A 19731-nucleotide genomic window follows, 5' to 3' on the forward strand; every position below is an offset into this window, starting at 1 on the left:
CTTGAAATACTGAATCGTCCTGTGTTTACAAGCAAAATGACGCGTCATGTATCAAAGTCCCAATGCAGGACGCGATGCACAAGATTGCGTTTTAGCGGCTTTGCTGCCATACCGACTGAATAGAAAAAGGTATTGTCTGTCCAGTAACTTACGATGGACCTAAGGCGAACTGCAACCTTTGCAGAGAAGCATTTCAAGATAGTGTCTCAAACTCTGACTTAAAACAGCAGCGCTGACAGACACATTCGTGCTTCTAAAGGTAGGGCCTATTGTTGTTTTAATGCATAATATATTAATATAATTTTCCATACATTATCAAAGCTGGGCAGACTTATTTTTCTAGACATTAGACTGGTTAATAATTAGATTATATCCTAAGTTATGTTATTAATTTAGCAGTTTGACATTTTAAAAATATTTAGATTAAAATGGGACAAATAATTACATAATATTAAATAATAATATAGTCATAATAGATAATTAATAAAGAAAATTAAACATTTTTGAATTTCAGAATTGTCAGTAAAGTGGTTACTGGGTTAGAATGTTGGCTTAGTGCACCCAAAAATTAAACATTTCATAATTTCCTCACCCTCAAGTTGTTCCAAACCTGTAGGCCTATACATTTCTTTGTTATGTTGAAGGAACACCCAGGAAGACACATTCCTTACCATGGAAGTAAATGGTGCCTCCAAAGCAGCCTGGTTAGAAATTTTCTTCAAAATATCTTCTTTTGTGTTCAGCAGAAGAAAGAAACTCATACAGGTTTGGAACAACATGAGGAAGAGTAAATGATGACAGAATATTAATTTTTGGGTGAACCATCCCTTTAAAGTGCACCAATAGGCTACTAAAGAGTTCTTTAGAAATAAATAAATTAATCACATATAAAATAAAATGTGTTCTGTTGCAAGTTTACATGATTCCATGTTTATTGTTGAGTTGTCATTGTTTAATTGTCACTGTTATCACTCATATCACTCTTTAATTGCCAAGTTCATAAATGATTTTCAAAAACTGATTTAAAACTGATTTGGAAAAAACACACACAAAATGACTTATTTTCAATATAAAAAAAGTGATTGTGGACTGGATATTTTGTGACCGATTATCACAGTCTTGGACATGTCAAAGATTAGTAACAACACTGGCTCTGATGCATTGTTAGTTTGTGTGCATCATCAGATTTAATAAAAAAATTCTCCCTCATGTATATGCTATTATTATACTCTAAACAAAAGCCAGAAACTAAGGTTTTTCTTTTTTCTTTTTTTTTTTAGCACAAGCCTATCTAAAAAGTTCATGGTGACCCTGATTATCAACTGTAAAAAATTACACATTTTACCTCTTCCCAACAAGGAAAACCACAAACAATCAAGAATGCATGATTAAAATGTGTCATGGTTTTCCAATCAAAAAATGTGATTATAATGGAAGTTAATGGGGCAAAAACAGCCACAAACAGTAAATGAGGTAGAAAAAAATCAGATGTACAAAAACTAACAATGCATCAAAGCTAAAGTTGTAACTAATCTTTGACATGCCCCATACTGTGATAAGAGGTAAAGAAACAAATACCCAGTCCACAATCACTTTTTATATTGAAAATAAGTAATTTTGTGTGTGTTGTTTTTTTTTTTCTTCTCCCAAATCAGCTTTGAAAATCATTTACGAACTTGGAAATTAAAGAGTAGCCAATTATGTTTTATTATTATTTTGGTACTGGATATTTTGAACTGAACAGCCTCATAAATTAATAGACGTGATTGGTGCATTTCCATACTCAGTAGGCTAACATAAATAATAGACTAAACTTGGTGGGATGTCCCCACCAAACCTGAGTCCAAACCTACGCCCTTGCTAAAACCTGAACTGATTCCCCTTGGGTCACTGAAATTATCACACCCATTGAACACAGGAGGTTTTACAGCCAATTGAAGTTTGTATCCTCTGTCTAGTGGTTAAAATCTAGGGATGAACTGCGGATCTGCGCCAGTTCACTGACTGAGCAACGACAGCCGTCCCCTCTTCGCTCACTAGTGGAGCTGCAGCACATTCTAGTGGTAAAGGGGGGAATGCGCTCCAGTGAAGGCGTTCAAAGCACGAACAGCCATAGATGATTTATAGACCTTTTGGAAAGCAGAGGCGCTGAACGTGACGTTTTGTTTTCCCTGACAGCGAGGCTCCAGTTGAAGAGAGTGCTAAGAATTTAACAACATATGGAAGTGCTACCAGAAAGTAGCATTAAGTAAATAAACCAAATTCATTATCATTTTATTTGGAATAATAAGCAACATTTGATTAATAAAGGTGATATGGTAAAACTAGCAGGTTGGACGATGATTTTGGGGCAATGAAAGGAGTAAGTAAGTAAAGATGGTTACAACGTTTGTAAAAGTTGTTCATTATCATTTTATTTGGAATAATAAGCAACATTTGATTAATAAAGGTGATATGGTAAAACTAGCAGGTGGGACAATATTGATTTTGGGGCAATGAAAGGAGTTAGTAAGTAAAGATGGTTACAACGTTTGTAAAAGTTGAACAATCTTTATGCTTTTAGTCTTCATTTTCATCCTTGGTAGGAGGAATTCATTTTCTTTTAAGATGTGAATTTGACCCAACAACTGCCTTTTAATTATGCAGGTGTTTACTCCATAAGGCTATAATTTGGAATTACAGGTGTATTTTTCATACGAGGAAATCTTTATTTTATAAAGACTAGATGGAAAAGATATATGGTAATATGTTATGATCATTTTAAGAAAACATTTTAATTGGGATTATTCATATAGATAATTTTCTTTAGTTGTCAAAGCTATTCATAGATTTGGGATATCAAATTAAAGTTATTTTACAATACCTGCACCAGGATTTGTTTACAAGTATAATTTATTCAATGATAATAAGAGGTTTTTGAAAGATAACACCATCAAAGTTAGAACCAGATTTTTGTCATTTTCTTTTGTTACCTAATATGATAGAAGTATCCAAAACAATTAATGACATTTATTTATTTATTTATTTATTTATTTATTTATTTATTTATTTATTTATTTATTTTGTTGTTGTTGTTGTTGTTGTTATGTTTACGATATGCTGCTTGATTTTATTGTTAATGTGTTTAACAATGATAATATATTTTAATGGCTGTTTGATATTTAAAATGATTTAAAAAAGAAAAAATACTAAATATTGTTTGTACAAAAACATTTTCATTAGGAAACAGCAGGTGGCGATATGTGCATATGCTGTGGAAAACGCCCAACCAGTCCCAAAAGAAGAAGACATTTGCGAAGCATGTTGCTAGGAAACAGTTGTTGATTAGTAGCAGCATGTAAAGCAACAAGTCACTTTATTTTCATATGAGGTGGTGATAACGCGACGCGTTCACAAATAATGGTAAGCAAGTATTCAATTCATAATGAGATTTGATTTTTGAAATAGTTTATCTATTGGCATTTAACGAGATAAATAAATAAATCCCAGTATTGTTGTTTTTGTGGTAAAGGGTGAGACGCTAGCTCATCGGCTAAGAAGCCAAAGTCTGATCAATTGTGTTTAGTACAAATGGCATTTCGGCAAATTGAAATGTATATCCTGCAATATTTTGATTTTGAGAAGTCAAGACATTACTTTAAATGTATGTAAATATGTTTATAGAACGTGTACATTTTTTGTGTCGCGCACGATATAAATGTACAATATCCAATACAAGATAACTTACCTCATATTTTTTGCCTGTTTGTCTGTTAATATTCCAGCCGCCAAAGAAAAAATCTTCCAACAAGTCCCCAAAGGGCAAAACTCCAACAGTAGTGGATGGCTTATCCACAGAGGAGATGTCCAAAGAGCAGGTGTGATTTTCTTGAATTTTATTTTGTTTTTGTTGAGCTGATATTGTGTGCAAAAAAAGAGATAATAATAATAATTATATATATATATATATATATATATATATATATATATATATATATATATATATATATAATGGAAATAATATTGTCCTAGTCTGCTCGTTCACCTAAAATAATAACAACAATAAAAATCAATAATGAAATCATGCACACTTTGTTGATGGCAGCCATTATTTAATTTAATTTGTACCAATCTGCCTGAAACTCCAATCAACAAAACTCATGAATGTTTTGTAGTTGGAGGAGCACATTGTGCGTCTGCGAGAGGAGCTGGACAGAGAACGAGAGGAACGCAACTATTTCCAGCTAGAGAGGGACAAAATCCACACATTTTGGGAAATCACCAAACGACATCTGGAAGAAAATAAGTGTGAGCTGAGAAACAGAGAGCGTGAACTGGAGGAGGCTGAGGAGCGCCACCAAGTGGAAATTAAGGTGATATGAAGAGTCCTGTCGTGATATTAAATTGCATGTGGGCTCATAATGAACACTGTGTGTGACATGAATCTATTTTTTTTTTTAGGTTTATAAGCAGAAGGTGAAGCACTTGCTGTATGAACAGCAGAACATGCTGTCTGAGCTGAAGGCTGAAAGTGTTGTCAGCACCAAACAGCTGCAGAAGGACCACACTGTTCTCGAGAATCACCTGCAGAAGGACATGCGCAACTTGAAAGTTTACTTAAAAGAGCAGGAGCTGTCCAGTGAGAATGTGCTCAAGAGCATTCATCTGGTATGTACATGATTATAATATGATATAGTCAGGGTGCGAAATTACACTGGCCTTCATGGGGATAAAAGGGGGTGATGAGGTGACTGACTACCTTACAATGGAGTTTAGGCTTTATATACATATATACACACACACACACCACATACACAGCTCACGAGACAATATTTTTAACTAAGAAACTGTAAATTTAGGAAATATTCAATGACAAAGATGACTGGGAAAAAAATGACTGAATATCACAAAATGGAGAACAATGCAGTTGCATTTTACTTATCATTTAACTAATCTATGGCTGTCACTAACGATTATATTGGTAATCGAGTTATTGTTCAGTTATTTTGCGCTCATCTAATAATGCGGTTCATGGATTCTTGTTTGTGGAATGCGCCACTTCCGGTATTTAATTTAACCTAAATTTAATCAAAGAATTGTGACAGCCCTATACTAATCATCTTGTGATTTAATGTCACTTTAGATCTACTTTCCGAGTATGAATGCAGTAAAAGACAGAACAAAATAATACAAGCACTGGAAAGGTTTTTCCACAAACTCAACTCAGTCACGCTGATATTGCGAGCAGAGGCGGACAATACTCAAGTATTTTTACTTTAGAGTAATTTTGTTTTTCAATACTCAAGTATTTTTACTTTAGAGTAATTTTGTTTTTCAATACTCAAGTATTTTTACTTTAGAGTAATTTTGTTTTTCAATACTCAAGTATTTTTACTTTAGAGTAATTTTGTTTTTCATGTATATGTACTTTTATCAGTGTTCTTCTTTGGAAAGCGTTTACTTCGCAACATTCCAAAACATAAAATTGTACTTTTTACAGCAATACATTTCATATTGAATATAATTTAATACTTAATTACATTAAAACTGTAGTACTGTATACTTTAACTCAAGTAAAATCATTCAAAGTTACTGTCCACTACTGTCCTCCTCTGATTGCGAGACAATATTGTAACAAAAAAGACAAACATAAATAATGCTTAAAGCGAAATTAATGAATGTCATGGATGAATATTTATTGAGTAATCCCGTATTTTGTAGATTGGGGTCAAAATGCAATTTTAAGATTTGGATTTAAAAAAAAATTAAAAATCCAAAGTTTGCTTGCCTGTAATTAGGGCCTAAAACTAACTTTTTGCCACACCTGCCTATGGCCGGTAAATTGAGATAATTTACAAGCCATAACATTTAACAAAAAATAAATAAAAACAAGCAGGTACTACTACTGTTGCTACTACTACTAGTATTTAATAACTGGATAACGGTTGCCGATTTGTTTAAAGGTGCACTTTGTAGTATTTTTGCAGTAAAATATACGAAAACCACTAGGCCAGTGTTATATATTTTGTTCAGTTGAGTACCTACAATATCCCAAATGTTTCCTATTTGTAATTACCTATTTGTAAATTGTGAGAAAATTGCTATTTTAACTAAGGACCGGGACGTTTCAGCATAGCGTTTGAGGAAGTCGCCTGTTAAATTGGTCATATCTGCGCTACCCTCGGTTTCGGGTTTTATTTGGCAGGAGCGCTTTACTCTTAGCAGTATGAACAAGTGAACGCACAGAGTAACGTCATAACATCATTTTCAACACACTTAAATGTATCTAATATAATAAACAGAGCTGCATTACCTCATAACCGGAAGAGCGGATCAGTGCAGGCGCTCGGCAAATGTGTCCCGTCCCGTCATAATAAAAGTCACGGTGTTCGCTAGCCGTGTGTTTGTGTAACAATCGCTCCAGCAGCTGTGCTCAGCTCCACAACACACGGTCCTGCTCTGCTTTACACTGCAGTAACGTTAATAACCGCATGCATGAACGTGATTTCTGCCCGAATCCTAATTTCCACCAGCTGTGAGGTGAAAACCACAAGTCCCAAGATGCTGCGCTCAAATTTGCGTCATCAAAATACGCATTTTTTTTAATAGGCGCCCTCAAGTGGACGGAAAGTTGCATAGTGCACCTTTAAGCAAATTTATTTGTTGTTTATTTGCTCTATAACAGGCCAAACTAGCCTTGAACAAACAATATCTCTAGCCATTTGAAATTAGAGGCAACCATTGCATTTTAATCATGACCCAAACAAAGAGCGGTTGTTTTTTATTTAAATTATATTGTATAATTTCAAGATTTAGGGCCCTATTTTGACGATCTGAAACGCAAGTGTCAAAGCGCGGAGCGCAAGTAACTTTGTGGGCGGGTCTCGGCGCTGTTGCTATTTTCCCGGCGGGATAAAAGGCTCTTGCGCCCGGCGCAAATCTAAAATGGGTTGGTCTGAAGTAGCTTCATTATTCATAGGTGTGGTTTGGGCATAACGTGAATAAACCAATCAGAGCGTCATTCAACATTCCCTTTAAAAGCAGGTGCGCAAGTTCCATTATGGACTGCTATTATTATGGCGTATTTACCAGGCGCACACCAGGAGCGGTTCACAGCCGAGGAGACTGATGTTCTTGCAAGAGCAGTGAAAGACAGAAGTTGTGTTGTTGGGGATGGGAGAAACCCACCCAAAATAGCGTCGGTTAAACAGTTTTTTCAGTCAAATTTTTTTTTTTTCCTGGTTCTTGACGGACAAACCAATTTGTCAGATGTCCTTAAATACATATATGTCTTGCCCCTATTGGGCAAACAGGTCTGATCCTTAATTACTACAATTAGCCTGAATAATTTGTAAGCTAGATTTATGCCTATTTTTTCACATCTTCGTGGCACACAATGATTTCCGTCATCTCATGTGTTAATATTTTTTTACTGTAACAATTTATGATTTGCAAAAATAACTGTTGCATCTGTGTAGATGACATGAGCATTATGTATAGCGTTGTCCACGCTATACATTATGGTCAAGCATGCGCCCTTAAAATAGCATAATGAACAACGCGCAACACGCCACTGACTTTAGACTAGGTTTTTTCTGGTCAGTGGCGCAATTGTTTAATGGAACAGCAAAATAGCACCAGGGATTGTTTGCGCCAGAACACGCCTCCTTTTTTGTGCTGAACCGCCCAGGGAGCGCAAGTTCATTCACTAGTTTAGCGACGTGCTTCTGTGGAGGGAAAAGCGTCCTTTGCGCGGGGGGAAAATAGGAATGACACATGCGTCGGTGTACAAATTCAATTGCGCTGGGTGCAAGATAGGGCCCTTAAAGTAAAAACAGAATGGTGTGACTTTAGCTTTGTAAAAAGGTCTCTACTGGCACGTCTGTGTTCTCCTCTTTGCGTCTGTATTCAGCTTGTACCTGTGTTCATATCCTTTTTATATACTTTGTAATAATTATATACAAATTACATTGTTTTGGGAAATAATTGCAATTCAGTTTGTGTGCAAGTCCAGAACAGAGATGGACTAAAAGATGGTTGATGATCACGTGTTTGGAGCTGATACCAAAAAAGATTTTGAAGAAAAATAATTTGATTTACCTTGTGTTAGAAAAAAATTGAACTTGCAAAGGTCTGACTGACTATCTCTATTTAAAAATATATGTTCACAATATTTCAACTGGTGATTGACAACATTTTATATACTTACCAACTCTGAATTCAAGAACTCAAGAATTATTAAAAATATCCTTTTAGATTCTGCTGGGACCGGAATCACGAAACATTCTTAAGAATACAATTATTCTTAGCTGCCAATTTCTTCTTATTAGGGCTGCACGTTTTCAAGTTTTTCATTAACCGTTAACCAAGGCCCTTAGCGGTTAATACTCGGTTAACCATAGTGTACGTCAGGGTTTTTATTTTCAGTTTATTAATTTGACGACCGCCATCTCCGTATAGTGAACGCGCCTATAGAGAGAAATGCACATCATGGATTACATAATCAGAGAGTAGCTTTTTTTTTTTTTTTTTTTAAATTGTTAATAGACATTTCAAGCTTTCTTAAGATATATTTCATGTCTGCGAGGCGTACGCTGAGTTTCGTTAAATTAGGATGAGATTCGCTCCAGTTCACGAGCACTGCAAGTGGCCGCGAGGGCGCCTGCACGATTAGGGCATGTAGTAAAATATGCAGCCGAGAATGATCAGACATATGACATCAAACATATGACCCATACCCATGTGCCTTGAGAAATTCATCGCAATTGGTCGATGAGACGCTACCAGTAACGCCCAATATTCATGCTTGTTTCATGACGGGAACACCCAAGCCGCAGCTGGACCCTTCTCGAGATATGGGGATCTCAGTTTGTCTCCATGTGCAAATTGTTAAACTTGGCCCATTTTTAATGGTCGAAATCCAAATGTTGGTGACATTTTCAAACAGCTGATACTTTTCATATTTAAAGAGTAATGTCTGAAAAACATACTATGTTAATACTAGAAATGTATCCTTCTATTAAAACAGCTGCATTAAACATGCCAATTTAAACAATATTTCAGTACCAAAAATACACTGAAATGGACAAGTTGAGGCCAATCCATAGCCTGGGCTAACTGGACAACTGGGTAAAACGGGGCTTTGCATCCATGCCTTTGAGGCACACAGCATGGGCACATTTGATGTGACTAAAGCTGAGTACAAACTGTGAGATGTATAAGTCCTTTACGATTGTTACTTGTCAGACTGTACAAACATGATCCTCACTTTAAGCCATGTCACACTGTAAGATATAAGTTGTCATTAATGTCAGACTATATGATAGTCAAAGCACGTTAAAAATCAATCAACATATGCGTTTGGTGACAGTGAGCTGCATTACATGAAGGATTGAAATGGTGGCTACAAAGAAATCTCTAGCACTCATTCTGGTCATGGTTTGTCTTGAAAAATTAAGACAATTTGACGTCATCATAGAAGTCACATTGCAGGACTGTGCACCAAATCTTCTGACACTGCCAGAATTTCTGACACTGAATCGTTTTTTATTTGCAAAATCTGACTCAGACGGCCAAACCGCTTTCACCGCTTCTGAACAAATTAATTTTGTGTGTTAATGCAGTTAACTTTGATAAACTTGCAGATAAGTTTGACAGCCCTAATAAGCTTCTTTAAGTAAACTGCTCAGGAAATGTTCATGGTATGACTGACCCATTGCAGGGGTGGCACCACATCACCACCCTACTTTCGCACCCTGTATATAATGATTACAGTGATAATGACAGTTGCAGTTCTGATTTAGATTTCACATGGCAATAAATAAAATTGTCTTTCAACAGAAACACGATGAGGAAATTACTGATCTGCGAAATGACTTTGCCAGACAAGTACGAGGTGAATACAATGTCTTTATATATTTGAATGGGCTATATTTTTACAAGTTTTTTTTGTTGCATAGAAACATTTATAACTACTTTTCATAGTTTATGAATACTTAAGTTCCCTTGTGATACTACAGGAGTACTGTGTCGTTCGTCTTATTAAGCCTAATTGGATGCTATAGAGAAAACTCCTTTTTCTTAGATTCTGAAGCATTTATACAAACACTCTAAACTGCAAGGTGTAAACTGCATGTCGATAGGTTCGTAAAGTTAAAGAAAACGAATTCCAATGGTGAGCGAGCCCATTCGAGCCTGCCAAAAGGGGAGGTGTCTCGGGCTATAAAAGCGACCGATTCGCCATGGCAAATCGATTAATTCTCTGTCAGAAATGCAGATCACATCTCTTGAGATTGAAGCCGCCTTTACCTGCAAGCAGCTGGATTTCGCCGCTGATCTTCTCGCCTCTGCGCAGTTGTTCAGCTCGCCTCCCTGCTCGCCACTCTCTATCCTGCTCGTTGCTCTTTGCAGCTGCTGCTTCGAGCAGCCCGGAGTGCTCTCCACTCTTCAGATCGCCGCTCTCATGCAGTGCTGATTGGCCGGCGCTTCCAGCAGCAACAGATCAGCTCGCTGCTCTCAAGCAGCCCTGTTCCCGCGGCGTTATGTTGCAGCATGGACAGTGCTTTGCCCCCGAGCCGCTTGCAGATCTGGGGATTTGGAGGCCAAGTCAAACCCATTGATGTGCTCCTTACACCATTCCTGAACCATTTTTGTTTTGTGGCAGGGTGCATTATTCTGCTAAAAGAAGCCACAGCCACCAGGGACCAGTTACCATGAAAGGGTGTATACAGTCCCTGACAAAAGTCTTGTCGCTCATCTATTTTCTAGAAATACCTGATATTAACCTGACTTTTAATTAATTCATTGGTGTTAGAAATAGCTCATATGAAAACCCTCCCAAATGATGTTTAATGCACTGAAATAAATAATTTTCACAGAAAAAATATTTATCATTTAATCAAGACAGAAAGTTCAAATTTTGGCAAGACAAAAGTTTTGTCGCCTATACAGAAATTGAACAAATTTACTGCAAATACAAAAATATGTCAGCAAATTAAGTTGTGGTGCTGTGAGATCCAAATTTAATATCTTGTATGACTTCCATGAGCTTGAAGGACTGCATCCATGCGGTTTGGCAAGGATTCATACAATTTATTGATGAAGTCATCAGGAATAGCTAAGAAAGCAGTCTTGCATGCCTCCCAGAGTTCATCAATATTCTTTGGTTTTGTCTTCCATGCGTCCTGTTTCATTCTACCCCACATATGCTCAATGATGTTCATGTCTGGCGACTGGGCTGGCCAATCCTGGAGCATCTTGATTTTCTTCGCCTTGAGGAACTTTGATGTGGAGATGGAAGTATGCGATGGAGCACCGTCCTGCTGCAGAATTTGCCCTCTTTTATGGTTGGGAATAAGAGGTAGCTAAGATTTCTTGGTATTTTAGACTATTGATGTTGCCTTCCACCCTGCAGATCTCTCGCACACCCCCATACTGGATGTAACCCCAGACCATGATTTTTCCGCCACCAAACTTCACTGTTTTCTGGGTGAATCTCGGATCCATTCGGGCACCAGTAGGTCTCCTGCAATATTTGCGGCGACTGTGGTGTAATTCAACAGAAGATTCATCTGAAAAATCCACCTTCTGCCACTTTTCCTGCGTCCATCCTTTTAGCAGGCTGTGGGCCTTAGCAAATGCCACACGGTTTTTCAATTGTCTTTTGTTCAGTGCTGGCTTCTGGGCACTGATTCGACCATGGAGGCCATTTCGAGACAGAATCCGACAAACTGTTTTGGTTGACACAGGGACTTCAGGTGACCAGGTCTCGTGGAGCTCTACTGCAGTGGAAAATGGGCTGGCTTTGGATTTTCGAGCCAACAAACGGTCCTCCCGAGCAGTTGTCTTGCGGGGTCTGCCTGACCTGGGCTTGTCAAAAACGTCTCCAGTCTCTTCAAATCTTTTTTTTATCCTCTGTACTTGAAGCTGAGACACATTAAAGGTGTCTGCCACATCAGCAGTGGATCTGGTCTTCAGCCTCTTGATAATCAAAACTTTAGTCTCAGGGTGAATCTTAGGCATGTTTGCAGAGGTCTAGTTGCAGTTGATGTGAAGGTCTAGTGTACTGGGGTTCTTTTTATACACACTTGAGACCTAATTGATCCATTATTAGTCACAGGTGAAGCTCATATGACAAGGTGACAACACTTATGTCTTTGCAAAAATTGACTCAATGGGCTTTACCAAGCTGTGAATATTAGAATACTTTTTGAAAGTTTAGTTTTTCACTGAAACATTATCACAAAAGCTGGTGGGATTAAAATGAGCCATTTCTTGTAAAAAAAATCTTGATTAGAAATATATTTCAGCGGCACTTTAGGTCAATTTGTACACAAGCGACAAGACTTTTGTCAGGGACTATATGGTCTGCAACAATGCTTAGGTAGGTGGTATGTGTCATAGTAACATCCACATGGATGGCAGGACCCAAGGTTTCCCAGCAGAACATTGCCCAAAACAGCACACTGCTTCCACCAGCTTGTCTTCTGAAACCTTTCTATCAAAACCAGCATTAAATGGTTAGTTCACCCAAAAATTAAAATTCTGTCATTAACTACTTACCCTAATGTCGTTCGACACCCGTAAGACCTCTGTTTATCTTTGGAACGCAAATTAAGATATTTTTGTTGAAATCCAATGGCTCAGAAAGGCCTTCATTGACACCAATGTCATTTCCTCTCTCAAGACCCATAAAGGCACTAAAGACGTCGTTACAAAGCCCATCTCACTACAGTGATTCTACAATAATTTTATTAAGCGACGAGAATAGTTTTTGTGCACAAAAAAAAAATTAAATAACTTGTATATTGATGGGCCGATTTCAAAGCAAAGTTTCAAACGTTATCGATTCATGATTCGGATCGCCAATGTCACGTGATTTCAGCAGTTTGGCAGTTTGACACGCGATCTGAATCATGAATCTATACGCTGATTCATAACCATTCGAAACTTTGTATTGAAATCAGCCCATCACTATATAAGTCGTTGTTTAGTTTTTTTGTTCAAATAGTTCAATATATGCACAAAAACTATTCTCGTCGCTTCATAAAATTATTGTTGAATCACTGTAGTGAGATGGGCTTTGTAACAATGTATTTAGTGCCTTTTATGGGTCTTGAGAGAGGAAATTACATTGGTGTCTGAGCCATCGGATTTCAACAAAAATATAATTAGTGTTCCAGAGATAAACCGAGGTCTTACGGGTGTCGAACGACATTAGGGTAAGTAATTCATTTGAGAATTTTAATTTTTGGGTGAACTAACCCTTTAACTTCTTGAGCAATTTGAGCTACAGAAGCATATCTATTTGATCGGACCAAACAGGCCAGCCTTCACTCCCCACATGCATCAGTGAGCCTTGGCTGCAAATGACCCTGTCACCGGTTCACCACTTGTTTCTTCCTTGGACCACTTTTAGTACCGGTATGTCAGTACCCAGTCGGTACTAAAATTTAAAAAAAATGTCACGATACCAGCTTTTCTGTAGTACCAACTCCCAAGTATATCAGGTACCCGTGGATCAGTCGCTTCAGTATTAATCAAAGCCCAGGGCTCCAGACTGTAGCCGAATATATACTAGTGTGTGGATATTAAACTGCCAAATACTATTTAAACATTACTCATGCATGTTCTGCTGTTTTGTGTGAATGACAAGCGCCGATGCACGTGACACTCGCTTGCTGTCTAGTCCCGCTTTTAGTCTCTGCCAACTGCTGTGTGTCACTATTAGGCATGTGCCTATTTTCGGTAATGCGATATATCACGATAATGAATATGCACGATACGGTTATTGTGGGCACTTGAAAATATCATAAATAATAAATTATTCAAAATTATAAATTTTTTTATAATGCACTCAGGAATACTTTGCCCATCAACCGTATACATGCTCAACACCGCTATTCTGCCCAACATGCGTTTGCACATGACTGAACGGGTGAAGGAGATGGGCTGAATGAAGTGCCGTTCAGTGACAGCAGAGGGCGCTGATGGAACGGCAGAATGCTGCGGTTACCCCGGAAACCCCGCAAACAAAAGCAACTGCACTAGTGAAGAAGTTTTTAAAACCGCTGTTCGTTTTTGTAATCTCATTGTTGTTCATCACAGGCTCAGCACCAAATACTTAATACTTAAAGTCTTAATAGGCTATTTATTTTCAAACTTAAACATTGTTTTAATCTGGACTACGGGATATTTATGGCGGGATAAACAGTTGTCTTTCAAACTCCCTCTGCACGCGATAGGATAGCGCTACCACCAACCAGAGCAACAAAGGTGAAACAGAGCTTGTTGATAGATTAAACATTCGCCGTATCCGGTCAGCAAAACTCCGAACACATCTTCCCTTTTTAAGAATGACTTCAGTGCCGTTCTTTGTTCTTTTCTCAGAGAAAAGCTTAACTCAAGTCTTCCAGAATCGCGGTCAAAGCTGATTCGAAAGACCGCCGTTCGCCAGTTTCTGTGTTTACTAGAAGCACACAAACGCAACTCGGCTGTACACAGTATAATGTGGCATATAATAAAACGGAATGGGATATGAAAAGTTTTATAGGTAGTAAAGGCTTGCCACAATGATTTAATGTGAAAATATTGTCACAGAAATTGGATCCAAATATCAGAAAAGGATGCAAAAGCTACGTCAGGAGGAAGAATTGAGACGCAAGACGGAGATTCATGAGATTGAGGAGCGAAAAAACAGCCACATCAACATGCTGATGAAGAACCATGAGAAAGCTTTCAGAGACATCAGAAACTACTTTAATGACATAGTCTACAAAAATCTGGACATCATCACTTCGCTCAAGGTGAAAACACATGAACGCATTCACATTTGTTTTCTCTGTATTAATTACAAACTATATTACTTATTGTCTCTTATAGATTTGTTTTTTCTAACTTTATTCATATTCATCATTGCATCTTCACAGTTATTAAATCTTGTGTTTATGTATGTGGCAATTAAGCTATATATAAGTATAATAGTATATGTATGTACTGTAATTATGTTTGTTCCTTGGTGTCATGCTACCAGCTGAGGTACAGTAAGTGATTATTTCAGTTATTACTAATTTTCTCTTCTGGTGGAATGTGTGCAGGAAGAGTTAAAAGACATGAAAAGGAAGGAGGAGAAAAGAAATAAAGAGATGGCGGAAGTGCTTGAGCAGAATAAGGAGCTTAGAGAGTCTCCACAAAGGGCCCAAGAGAAAGTCGCAGAGCTTCAGAAACAGCTTGCCAACTATGACAAGGACAAGAGTGCTCTAACTGTATGTTCAGAGTCTCAGTACTATTTAGGATTGCTAGTGGATTGTACTGACACTGAAAGGAACACTCCACCGTTTTTTAGAAATAGGGCTTGTTCAACTTCTTTCCTGCATTTCGATATGTGGGCAAATGCATTTTTGTCTCAGTGCAGGCCAGGGGTGGAGCCAGACGATGTAAACATTCGGGGCTTAGCCCAAACCTATGGGGGTCCGGGGGCATACTCCCCCGGGGAGATTCTGGGAAAATGATAAGTTACTCAGTAAAAAAATAAAAATAAATCACCCAGTAGAGCCTACAACCTGTTTTGTAACTATTCTCCAGATGGCCCAAAATCTCAAAATTGACTATGTTTTCACCTGTCGTGTCTCGCCTTAATTAGTAACACCTAATGTTAACTCGCTAGCTAGCCAGCCAGTCATGTACAGTCATGTAACTCAAGTGTTACAACAGCGGATTCACAAACCTGTAACACTTTCGTCTGACGCAGAATCTCTCTCTGGCCGGTGAGGTTTAGTGTTCCTTTAAAAAAAATGTGTATTGTCCATGTTAACTATAGGTAACTACGACGCCGGTGAAATACAAAAGCCCGCCAATCCCTGATGACAACGACGAAAAAGAAGATGTATATTCTTCTTTGTTAGTTTTTATTGGCAGTTGGCATTGGCAAACAAGCTGAGTGATGTGCGATGCATTGCCGACCGCCACACACACGGTAATAGAGCTTTTGTTTCATTTTTTTGTCGCTCTGAAGGACGGAGAGGAAATGAAACGTTTTAAGTATTTATTTATTTTTTAAACCAAAAGATTCTGGGCTTTTAACAAAACATTCGGAGCTTAAGCCCAATTCGCCTTATTCACCTGGCGGCCATTTTGAAAACTCTAACGCTGTTGTGGGGTACACAAACCCGGAAGTTGGACTCCGATACAGTACTAATCAATAGCAGCATTCTGTGTCACTCACTTTCTGCCTGCTGTGTGTAACAAAATCATGTAATGCATCACTGATAATATGTTTATGTATATAGTTTTCATTTGTTAATGTTTTTAAATTTTCCTCCTAATGTAATTTCTAATGTTCTGCCCTTTTCTAGTACGTTTTTCCATACTTACAATATACAAGCAGGCCATTTGTATTCCTCCATACCAATAAATGTACATAGTTACCATTTACAAACCTAGACCAGTATGCCTATCAATGTTTTTGAATGACTTATTTCTTTCTGATGTTCTGACAAGTTGTAAAGTTATGAAAGACATCATCCATGTGTCATAAAATTGTACTTTATTCTTAAGATAAATGGACATTTTATTTTACATATATGAAGATCCAGTAGCTTATACATACACATATCTCCCACATGTAAATTAACTGTATCAACTATAATACTGATCTGCCCACGTTGACACTATATGATAGATTAAATTAAGTTGATAACATCACCGTTTTCTCCAGAATGACTGCAGCCGAATCAAATTTTGTTGCAATATTGTCCTGTTTACACCGTGAAGCTGCTTTGGAACAATCGGTATTGTAAAAGCGCTAAATAAAGCTGACTTTGCATGTCCCATTCTTGCTATTGCTTGAGTCTTTCGAACTTCGTCTGTAGTAAAATGCAGAAATTACGACCAGGATCCCTTCTGATATTTTTTTAATCCACTCTCCATGTAATCCCTTATCCTCCGGAAAACGGTGAAAGGTTTGTCCTCTGTAGGATTTTATCCTGAGTGACGAAGTGCAGTGAAACAGAATGCGGCTACTGATTAGTACTGTATCGGAGTCCAGCTTCCGGGTTTGTGTACCCCACAACAGCGTTAGAGTTTTCAAAATGGCCGTCAGGTGAATAAGGCGAATTAGCCAACCCCCCAATTAGGTGGGGGGGGATGTAAAATCCTATACTGTACATAGGATTCCATTCATTATGCTAAGCTAAACTAGCGGTGACCCTGCCAAACTAAAACAATGCATTCACTGAGACAAAAATGCATTTACCCACATATCGAAATGTAGGAAAGAAGTTGAATAAGCCCTATTTCTAAAAACGAGTGTTCCTTTAAATGTTATTTATAACAAAGGTTTAAATTCATTTTATTAATGTATATAAATCTTTTACTTTGTACTCAGAGAACAAGAGCTCGTCTCAAAATATCTGACAGAGATTTGAAGGAGCTTAAGTGGGAGCATGAAGTGTTGGAGCAGAGATTTACACAGGTGATTGGAGGAACAGACCTTTTAAAACATACAAAACGATCAGCCTTAATGGTGTTATGGGGGGGAAAAAAGTCTCCTCCTCATCTTGATAACATGAATATCACGTCATAACAAAAATCTGTTTGCTATACACACTGTAATACATACCAGCTGGATAATTATTAATGTATTTTTTGTTTTTATTGCATTTTCTACAACATTACTATACTGGATAAGAGTTATCCCTTAAAGTTTTTATCTGTTCTTAGTGATTCCTTAGGACTGCTTCATGCCTGAGAGCTAAAGATTGTTTGATTGTTGTGCAGGTTCAGTTGGAGCGAGACGAGTTGTACATGAAGTTCACTAAAGCCATCCTGGAGGTTCAGCAGAAGAGTGGCTTCAAAAACCTGCTGCTGGAGTGCAAACTGAGCACACTCAATGACACACTGGAGAAGAAGGAAGCCCAGCTCAGTGAGGTGCTGTCTGTTTCTAACCTGGACCCTACCACCCTCAGTGTGGTCACCCATAAACTGGAGGTACGTTTATGAGCTCATATAGTAGGGCTGCCCCCTAATAGCCTACTAAATGTTAGTTGACGAGAAAAAGCTTAGCCGACCAAATTTAAATTAGTCGGTTAGTCGCAGATAAAAAACTCCACAGGGAAGTTAATGGGTTAGTTCACCCAAAAATGAAAATTATTTAATTAATTACTCACCCTCATGTCGCTGGACACCCGTAAGACAACGACATGAGGGTGATTAATTAATTAAATGATTTTAATTTTTGAGTCAACTAACCCTTTAAGTCATAAATCTGTGATAGACAAATCGTTAACACAGCTGCAGTGGTGGAAAGAGTACTGAAAAAGCATACTCGAGTAGAAGTACTGTTGCTTGTCAAAAAATGTAGTTCTAGTAGAGTAAAAGTACCTGTCCTAAATACTTCTCAAAGTAGGAATAAAAAATAGCCCTTTAAAAAGTATTCAAGAATAGTAAGTATTATTATATCAATGTTATTACACCTTATACTCTGAAAATTAAAAATGTAGCTTACTCTTTTATGGATGATTCTCAGTAATCACCAACAGTATTTCAATATAAGAAAGCAACCAATAATCTGGTAAAATTTATGACAATCATTCTGTAGAGGTTTTCTTGCGGTAAATTAAAAAAGGCTGCAAAGCGTTATACATTAACAATTTTACGTTAAAAAAACCAAAGTTCGTTCTTTTCAAGACACATTCATACTGCTTTAATTCAATGTATTTTCTCTGTAAAAAGAATACACTTAAAAAATCAGAATCAAATTACTCACAATTTTACTCGATTTCAATCCTCAATTTTACATGATTTCAGCAGTTTTGCAGTTTGACACACGATCCGAATCATGAATCGATACGCTTGTTAAAATCTTCACCTTTTGTCACATTACACCGTGGAAAATAAAATCAATTAAGTCTAACTTTTTTGAGCGGTATCTACACATCATAATCCTCATCATCAAAGTGAAAATAACATTTTAAAACATTCTGGAGGGTTATTAATAATGTAAACATTTAAATAAAAGCCCTGACTCAAATCAACTAGACTAGAAGAGAGTAGTCTATTGCCTCTCAGCACAGAATTTGACTGAACTTAAACAATTCTACAAGTAACAATGGGCAAATATTCCCCAATCCAGGTGTAGGAAAGGTGGCTCTAAGAAGTATTAAATCAGGGGACCGATGACTTTTCCAACCCTGTTAATCAAAATTTTCAGTTTTTAATATATCGTCCAAAATGTTTTAAAATGTTATTTTCACTTCGATGATGAGGGTTAGGATGTGTAGATACAGCTCAAAAAAGTTAATTATATTTATTTTATTTTCCAGGTGTAATGTGACAAAAGGTAAAACAATTAATAGGGTATTATGACTTTCTATAGACCAATTATCTGTTTGTAAACATACAGGAAGCACACGCAGCTAGGTTTCAGAAAACCCAGGAGAGATAGCGCTTTACAGTGCATCCGGGAAGTATTCACAACGCTTTACTTTTTCTAAATTTTGTTATGTTACAACCTTATTCCAAAATGAACTAAATTCATTTTTTTTTCTCAATTCTACAAACAATATTCCCCAATATTTCCCTAAACAATATTCCCAATATTTCCTACAATGTGAAAGACATTTGTTTAAAATCTTTGCAAATTTATTAAAAATAAAAAACAAGTAAAATCACATGTACATAAGTATACACAGCCTTTGCTTGATACTTTGTTGAAGCAACTTTGGCACTAATTAGTGAGCATGAAATATGCGGGAA

At 37.2% G+C, this 19731-nt stretch overlaps 1 protein-coding gene across 1 annotated transcript in view; it reads left to right on the forward strand.

Moving 5' to 3' along the window:
• Positions 1–3229: 3229 nt before the first annotated feature.
• Positions 3230–19731, forward strand: part of gas8 (growth arrest-specific 8) — a 32006-nt gene continuing 15504 nt past the window's right edge. The window contains exons 1-9 of the mRNA XM_067419809.1: positions 3230–3402; positions 3765–3857; positions 4155–4352; positions 4441–4647; positions 9820–9874; positions 14578–14783; positions 15075–15242; positions 17363–17449; positions 17755–17964. Coding sequence (XP_067275910.1) covers positions 3400–3402; positions 3765–3857; positions 4155–4352; positions 4441–4647; positions 9820–9874; positions 14578–14783; positions 15075–15242; positions 17363–17449; positions 17755–17964 — 1227 coding nt within the window. The 5' untranslated portion in view covers positions 3230–3399. The remainder of the gene's footprint in view (positions 3403–3764; positions 3858–4154; positions 4353–4440; positions 4648–9819; positions 9875–14577; positions 14784–15074; positions 15243–17362; positions 17450–17754; positions 17965–19731) is intronic.

This window comes from Pseudorasbora parva, chromosome 16 (assembly GCF_024679245.1).
Source record: "Pseudorasbora parva isolate DD20220531a chromosome 16, ASM2467924v1, whole genome shotgun sequence".
NCBI classification, from domain to species: Eukaryota; Metazoa; Chordata; class Actinopteri; order Cypriniformes; family Gobionidae; genus Pseudorasbora; species Pseudorasbora parva.